Here is a 7,960-nt window from a genome sequence, read left to right on the forward strand (position 1 = left end):
GGTCATCCCTGCCTGCTCCCGGGATCCCGTGTGTCATTTACATGAACAGGGATGACCCTGGGACGATCCCGGGATAAACCTTAGGTCTAGCTAAGGCCTGAGTAGTTTAAGATTGTGTTTCTATGTATATTCCATATAGGCTGGTATAAGAAGTTTCACAATAAAGACAACTTGTGGGTAGAAAAACAAGCAGTCAAATGTCTTGCTAAATGTGACCTCTTGTTTTGGAGGCAGAAACAATCCAGGAATCTACAACGATTAATATGAATAACTCAGAGCAGAATGTTTGAATTTAAAGTACTATGTATGTGGTAATGAGCACACTTTTTTTAGGGAAATGTTTAATTGAATATGGAGAAAAGGAGCAAACTCTGAATGCTGAGATAGAACATCTGAAAGAAAAACTGGATCTAGAAGAACGGGAACACCAAAAGCAGAAAGAAGTCTGTAAGGTGAATAGAATGGCATAGGCATCTAGCAAACTATTTAACAGTTCCAGCTATTCACGGTTTGTGACAAAGAATAAAAGGGCAGTGAGCGAGCATGTTATAGGTTTTGATCACATTCCCTTCAACTTTCTTAATCTATTTCGCTCTTGACAACAACTGGGATGTGATGCTCTTTATTTTGGGTTGGTCACAGGTCACTGAACCAACCACCTCCATTTTCCTTGGATAACTTGAGTCACACTACATCTGACTAAAGCTGCAATTCTATGCACTTTCCTGAGAGCAAGCTCCATTGAAAACAGTGGGGCTTACATCTGAGTAGACATATATTGGATTTTAATGTAAAAATTAAATATGTAAAGGGATATAAGATCAACTGCTATCTGAAAATATCAAAGTGACTTCAAAAATTTTATCCGTGTCTAGAATCTTTTAAGTTTGGAAGTGACTGGATGCAGCTTTGAACAGAGAAGCGGTGTAAGACAGCCCATATTACAGAATATGTTCTTCAGGAGTGAAGGACAGTCTGGCAGGTTATCATGGCTACCTGCATTATATATTTGCTTTTTGTTGATTCCACTTAGGAGGCCTCTGCTACTACGCATCAGAAGTTGCTTGAATTTCAAGAAGAGGTGGCTAAAGAGAGAGAAATTCTGAACAGAGAACTGAAAGAAACCATGGATGAGTTGGATAGGCTGCACACCAAAGAAGGCAAAGTTGACAAGCTGTTGAAGCACTTGGAAGAAGAGAATAAAGCCCAAGCTGAGGAGCTAGCACAGCTGGAAGGAAAACTGAAAAGGTTTGTGTACAACCGCCAACTGTGTCAGGGCACCAGCAGAATGGATTTGCCCTGTAGCCCGCTACCTGCCATTTGCCCCCAAATCTGCTTCGGATCTAGAGCAGATTTGGAGGGGACATGAAGGCTGTGGGGAGAAAAAGAAGGGGGAATTCCTATTGCACAACTGGAAGTCCATACATGCAGCATAGATGGATGTTGCTTGTAAATTAGCCATGTATTTACTATCTTTCCTTCTATCACTTTGCAGAAAATTTATTATCTTTTAATAATATAGTTCAATACACTTTCTCCTCTTAATTTTTAGTCATTCTTTTGGGTCCATCCCCATTTCTTGCTGCCTTCGAGGGGTATGTTTTTGCCAAAATAAACAAAGTGTTTGTTTAGAGAAGGCTCTGACTGCAGTGCTTAAACTGAGTCGGTAACTTTAAAAAGTTTTATTACTCACTTTAAATGGTTCCCCCCCCCTTCCATATAGGAAAAATGCAAAGTTAGAGAAAATGGCTGAATTACACAGTAGCGCCATTGTGAAGATGCAAGAAGAGCACAGTAATACCCTGTGCAAACTTGGAGAGACCGTTGCTGAGTTTGAAACGTATGTAAGACTTTGAAGAGTAAATGGTTGACTCCATTTCTGTTCTGCTGCGAGTGCTATGCACCGAAACCTCTCCCTCTTTCTTAGTTGACTGTTTTGGAAATGTCTCATATGGATGCTCTTTGCCTGTAGAGCTCCATCGGGGCAAACCGCAGGCACTTCCATTGGTTGCTTTGGGTAGAAAGGATTCGGTGTCTGAAGTTCCTTTTGGGTGGGTGGGGATTAGCTAATGACAGATGCATGGCTAGGGATGTAACCCTTCAGTTGAGCCTTCCCCACGCTGGTGCCCTCCAGAGGTGTTGGCCTGCCACTCCCATAATTGGCCATGCCGACTGGGAAGCTGCAGCCCAACACATCAGAAGGACGCCAGCCTGGGAATGGGTGCTGTAGATGCTCCTCCATCTATCCTGGCCCCTGATAGTTAATGCCATCCAGGCTTCACCTTTAGAGGGGAGGCAGTAGAAAGAGTTGTAGGTGGTCTCAAAGAGCTGTGTTTTTTTCATGTGCAAGTTTGCCATTCTGTAGTGTCTACAGGCCTTTCTCAATTGCCCTTGTGAAAGGCACTGAGGTATTTGAAGTGGTTCTAACCCGACTCCCACGAATATAGCAGTATGTATTGAAGCCCATCTCTTCAGAGCTGTTACCATGTGTTGCTTAAGGATACCAATCCCTCCGAGACAGTTTACAAGTAAAATTTAAATACATTAATAAAACCGCAGAGAAACAATATCAAAAGCAGAAGTCATCAGGTTCGTCCTCCCTGGGCAGTTGATGTCTATTGTCCCTGGTGTTGTCTTTGCCTGCCTGCCTCTCTCTTTCTCCCTCTTGTTGTCCCCCTGCCCCCATCCTCCGTGACCTGGTTCAATGTAGCTTTTCCTGTGTTTGCAATAAGACTACTGTGTGGCACAATATGGCTGAGCTGCTGCTATGCCATAAGCTTCAACACACCTTCTTAACCTCCATTGTTACAGAAATGAATGAGGTAACTTAATAGGTAGCTGCCCATGACACTAGCCTTCCTATTAAAAGGGGGAATATGTAGGGGCGGTGTGTGCGTGCAGAAAATGGAAGGTCTGGATCACTGAAGAGTGCAATGATAAGAGTTCTCTTTGAATCTAGTTGGAACAATGAGGTGACAATGACTCATTTCTAACCTCCTGGCTGAAGTTGAAATGGCACTCTTGAGTTGCATAAGTGTGTGATAAAGCTTTAATTCACAGCCATGACTTAAATCCTGCTGTGCAGAGCTCTGGAGCGAAAGGTCCCTTTTCTGGGGAGTTTGCAATCTTAAAATGAAGATGAGCAGGATTTGACTCGGGCTGGGGAACTCAACTCCAACAGGAATGTAAACGCTCCATTCTCCCTTAGTTACAAAGTTTGTGTGGCCGAAGAAATTGCATGCCTCAGACAAGAGAAAACTACCCTCCACGGTGAAACACTTGAGATGAGCAAAACAGTCCAGCACATGACTGAGGTGATGCAAGAAGCACAGCTTGCTACAGACAAGGCAAAGGAAGAATGTGCAAGGTATGCCCTGTGTTGGGAAATGCCTCCCGGTAGACCTGATCATGAGAAACGTTGTAATGTTAGCTATCTACAAAGTTTAATCTGAAATTAGCTTGAATTTGTTTAAACAAAATAAGTTACTTGTCCAGCTACAAACAACTGGATGGGCAGTCCTGTCTGTTGATCCAGTCAAAATACGAAACATACTGGCTGGTTAGACATAAAACTTACCTCCCTTCATGTCCTCTTGCAGTGCGTATGTTGTGTTTATTAGAGCTGATCGTATTTACTAGGGGATGGAGGAAGGGTCAGTTAAACTTTCTTTAGAATTCCACTCCATGACACAAGTACACATAGGCCCAAACCTTTGCATGTTTACACAGAAAAGTCCTACAACTCCCAGCATCCTCCTGCTAGCAATGCAGGTTGCAGGGAGTTGTAGGATTTTTTTTTCCTGTGAAACATGCGTAGGATTGGGTCCACAGCTACTTTTGTCCTGGGCAACTTGTCTAGTATGTAGTGCACTATGTTTTTCAGGCTAAGATGTTTCCAGCATCAAACTGCACTTTAAATTAGAGGAAGTTTTTCTCTCTCCCACCTCTTTAGGATGCTCCTGGATGCTGAGACAAAAATAGCATTAAGAGATGCAGAAATAAAAAAGATCAAGGATTCGAATATTGTGCAAATTGCTAATTTACAAGCAAGGCTAGAAGACCAAAGTGAAGAATTAAACAAGCAACTTGAAATGGAAAGGTGAGCCTCACTAGTTTTATACTGGGGCATAAGATCAAAATATCTGAAAATAAAAATGAATTGGAGTCTTCAGCAGACCCAAACCATCAGAATGAAGGTAGATTTTTGGGAAATTAAATTGTATTCCTTCCCTTTTCCCCCTCTCTTAGGAAAACCATCGCAGAAAAACTAGAAGCTGATTATATAAAGAGTATAAATAACTGGCGTGTCCTATATGAGGACTTATATAATAAAGTCAAACCATTTCAGGTTAGTCTGTGTTGAGCACTGATTAAGTAATAATCAAGAATGTTAATGGCTTTAAACACCAAAATGAACCTGGAATGGTAACTCTTCTCTCCAGGTACCCACTTTTATTTTATTTACTACATTTATATCCCACATTAAAGTCAGTAATGACGCACTGCTTGCACAAGAAGTTCCTTTCCTTTTTCCTAAGGAACCCAAGGTGGTGTACATAATCCTCCTTTCCATTTTATCCTCATAACGACAATCCTGTGAGGCATTATTATTATTATTATTATTATTATTATTATTATTATTATTATTTGTATCTTGTATCCCGCCTTTTGCCTCAGGTAGGTTGGCCTCAGAGTCTGAGTGGCCCAAAGTCACCCAGTGAGCTTCCGTGGCCAAGTGGGGACTAGAACTCGGATCTCCCAACTCCCAGTCCAACACTCTAGCCACTACAACACACTGGCTCTTGCCCTAGCACTACTAGCATCCTGAATGTATTTATTTATGTTAAATTGATTATCCCTTAAGAACAGAGTTGTTCCTCCTCTGATGGAAGGTTTCAGTGGAGGTTTCAGTCAGTGAAATGAGAAGGGAGGCATTTTTTGTTGATTCTCCCTCCTCCTTGCTATGCTCCATGCCCCTCTAAAACCTTCTCCAGAATGTTGGGAGACCCTTCCAAACTACGCTGGAGGTGATGCAGGAAAGAGCGGAAATAACCCTCTCCCTATTCCACGGATGAAAGCTTCTATTGGATCAAAGGTCCTTCTGTCAGTGGACACTAATTGGATAAAACTAAGAACATCTGAAAACCACTTATCCCTGTAGTTCAGTACTTGTTAAATGTTACATTTCAGCAACAACTTGATGCTTATGAGGCTGAGAAGAATGCCCTTTTGAACGAACATGGTGTAGCCCAAGAAGAGCTGAACAAAATTAGTGATGCATATGCTAAGCTGCTGGGCCATCAGAATCAGAAGCAGAAAATCAAACATGTAATGAAACTGAAAGAAGAGAATACCCAACTGAAACAGGTTCATGTTATATAAAAACTGTATCTTTCCTTCTAATAGCAAACTCAGGTGGCTGAGTGCCTGCCATTTTGCAAGCAAATTGGAGCCACCCATAAATCGGGTCACAGTTTGTACATGCTGGGGAGGGGGACCGTTGGTAGGCGGAAGAACATAATGAAGTAATAGAAAATAGCAATAAATATATAAAAATTAAAAGCCAAACCTGCCCAACTGGAACCTATGAACTTATAAAACGTTGATGGCAGTTGAGCCTGCAGAAAGGGTGTGAGATGAAGGCAGGAAGTATTGAGTCTAACTCTCAAGTTGTATAGCTGAGAGCAGTTTCTACATGTTTGTTGGTCAGTTGAGGAAAGGGCTTACCCCTTTACTGCCTAATAAAGGGGGTGGGGAGTGAGGGAGATCTTTTCAAGGATCTCGTTATTTCGATTGCTTCTCTACACTAAACCCTTTTGGGTACATACATGATCCACAAAATAATTTTAACTAGTGTACTTGCTCTGTAGTCCTACTGGATTTAGAAGGACTAAGTAGTAGCGGTTGAAGTTCTGATTGAACTGGTTTGGGTCACACAATGTCATATTTCATAGTACTTTGAGTTTATCATGCACTGAGATCTTCTTTTCTCTTAGGAGGTATCAAGATTGCGCACTCAGCTAGCAAAGAACAAACAAGTTCATGGAGAGCTCCAGGGGCAAATTAATGAAATTCAGGGTATCAAACGATTTGATCCTTCTAAAGCTTTTCAGCACTCTACTAAGGAAAATGTTGCCCCCAAAACACCTTTTAAAGAAAGTGAGTGTCTGTAAATACATTCCACAAATTTCAGGGATTTTGGCTGGGCTTTTCAAATCCACAATAAAAAGAAAGCTAGTATCTCAAGCAACTTATAATATCTTTTATTGTATAACAGGTAACAGAAACAAAAGCCAAGCTGCTCTGTACTGAACAGGAATAAAGTCACGTGTTGAAGTGTCAAGGGCTCTACTTGCGACGTAATTGACTAGTCCTACTGAATTATGTGTACTTCTGTAGATTCTTTAAATTCAGTGGAATGATGTAGCTGTAATTGGAAAGTTGTTTTTAAATAGTTCTCTAAATAATAAAGCAACAAATTATAACTATTTATAAATTGCCTTTTCTTTGTCTATCATGAAAGAGGCCATAACATTGACAGACTTAATACACCAGTTGGGTATGGATCCTCGTTCATATGTCCATGCAGCTATCATGTATGCATGTGTAACAAGGAACATGTGTCCTTGGGCCTTTAACTTGAGGTATGGTGCGCACGTAGAGGACTTACACACTACGTTCTTAATCAAATGAGGAATAGCTACTTCTAAATTGGGGAAATTAGCTCAAACACAGTAATACTTAATTCAAATTTGGGAATATAAGATCACACACCTGGATTAAAAACAAGATCTATTTTTAACAAATATTCTCATGCATATATGCAAATACTACAGCAGAGAAGAATGGCTTGGCTAGTGAACCCACCCTCCTAGCATATGGTACAGTATACTGGCTCAAACAGACCTAATAGAAAAGATAAAGATTGGGGAAATTAATGTTGCCAGATGAGGATGGGGTGGTATTAAGGAAATAGCAGAGAAGGGCATATAGAGGCAATACAACCAGAAGAGTTTTGATGCTGGTAAAAGCTAGACCACAGAGGCAGAAGTGAATAGAACTGGGAGAGAAAGGGCTGGAAATAAAGGAGGGGAAACCCAACAAGTTCATTTCTGAATTGTTTGAAAAAAGTTGTAAAAATGTTGTGGACTACCATTAGGTTTCTTGGTTCAGTCCTAAATTACAAAAAACGGGCAATAGCTTCAAGCTGCTTAGGCACTATTGCATACGAAGTTATCAAGAGACAAATGAGATAGTTCCAAAGATGTCAGACCCTTGATGTTTTTTGGTACTCACAGTTATGGAGAAATTGAGCGGAGGCTAAGCTGTTACTGGGGTCCCAGGACACATCTCCTTAACCCTGACTACGACTGACTCTTCTAACACTCTTTAACTGTGAAACTGTCCTCTTACTCCCCCTCTTCTCTCTCCATTCAAATCAACCAACCAATCGGATGACACTATTCACACTTCTCACCATTCTATCTCCCCCTCCCACTTACTTAGCATTTCCTGAAAGTAAAATAATAAATTTATTTCTTACCCGCCTCTCCATACTGATCGAGGCGGGGAACAACAATAGTATAAAATACATTAAGTATTGATTAAAAACATAGTATACGTTGTTAAAACTTCTTTAAAAAGCATACTAAAATTCCACTGGATAGGCCTGCTGGAAGAGATGTCTTTATAGCTTTCTTAAACGCTAAAAGACTGTTAAGTTGACGAATCTCCTCCAGCAGGCCATTCTACAGTCTGGGAGCAGCAGAAGAGAAGGTCCTTTGGGTAATATCTGTCAGCCTAGTTTTGGCTGGCTGAAGGAAGTTCTTCCTAGGGGACCTGAGTGTTCGGGGTGGACTGTACAAGAGAAGGCGATCCCACATGTAGCCTGGACCCAAACCATATAGGGCTTTAAAGGTGATAACCACAGCAAATCCAAACATGTACCAAACACAAATAC

At 41.1% G+C, this 7,960-nt stretch overlaps 1 protein-coding gene across 3 annotated transcripts in view; it reads left to right on the forward strand.

Annotated features, from left to right (window-relative positions):
* HMMR (hyaluronan mediated motility receptor) overlaps window positions 1-7,960 on the forward strand; it is a 278,226-nt gene that overhangs the window by 13,308 nt on the left and 256,958 nt on the right. For 2 of the 3 annotated variants that reach the window (XM_063123281.1, XM_063123283.1), the window contains 9 exons: window positions 334-452; window positions 1,037-1,248; window positions 1,724-1,840; window positions 3,209-3,367; window positions 3,953-4,099; window positions 4,249-4,348; window positions 5,191-5,367; window positions 5,997-6,159; window positions 6,278-6,429. In XM_063123281.1, coding sequence (XP_062979351.1) covers window positions 334-452; window positions 1,037-1,248; window positions 1,724-1,840; window positions 3,209-3,367; window positions 3,953-4,099; window positions 4,249-4,348; window positions 5,191-5,367; window positions 5,997-6,159; window positions 6,278-6,312 — 1,229 coding nt within the window. In that variant the 3' untranslated portion in view covers window positions 6,313-6,429. The remainder of the gene's footprint in view (window positions 1-333; window positions 453-1,036; window positions 1,249-1,723; window positions 1,841-3,208; window positions 3,368-3,952; window positions 4,100-4,248; window positions 4,349-5,190; window positions 5,368-5,996; window positions 6,160-6,277; window positions 6,430-7,960) is intronic. The other variant, XM_063123282.1, reaches the window with a different exon arrangement.

Source organism: Elgaria multicarinata, chromosome 3 (genome assembly GCF_023053635.1).
Source record: "Elgaria multicarinata webbii isolate HBS135686 ecotype San Diego chromosome 3, rElgMul1.1.pri, whole genome shotgun sequence".
In the NCBI taxonomy this organism is placed as follows: Eukaryota; Metazoa; Chordata; class Lepidosauria; order Squamata; family Anguidae; genus Elgaria; species Elgaria multicarinata.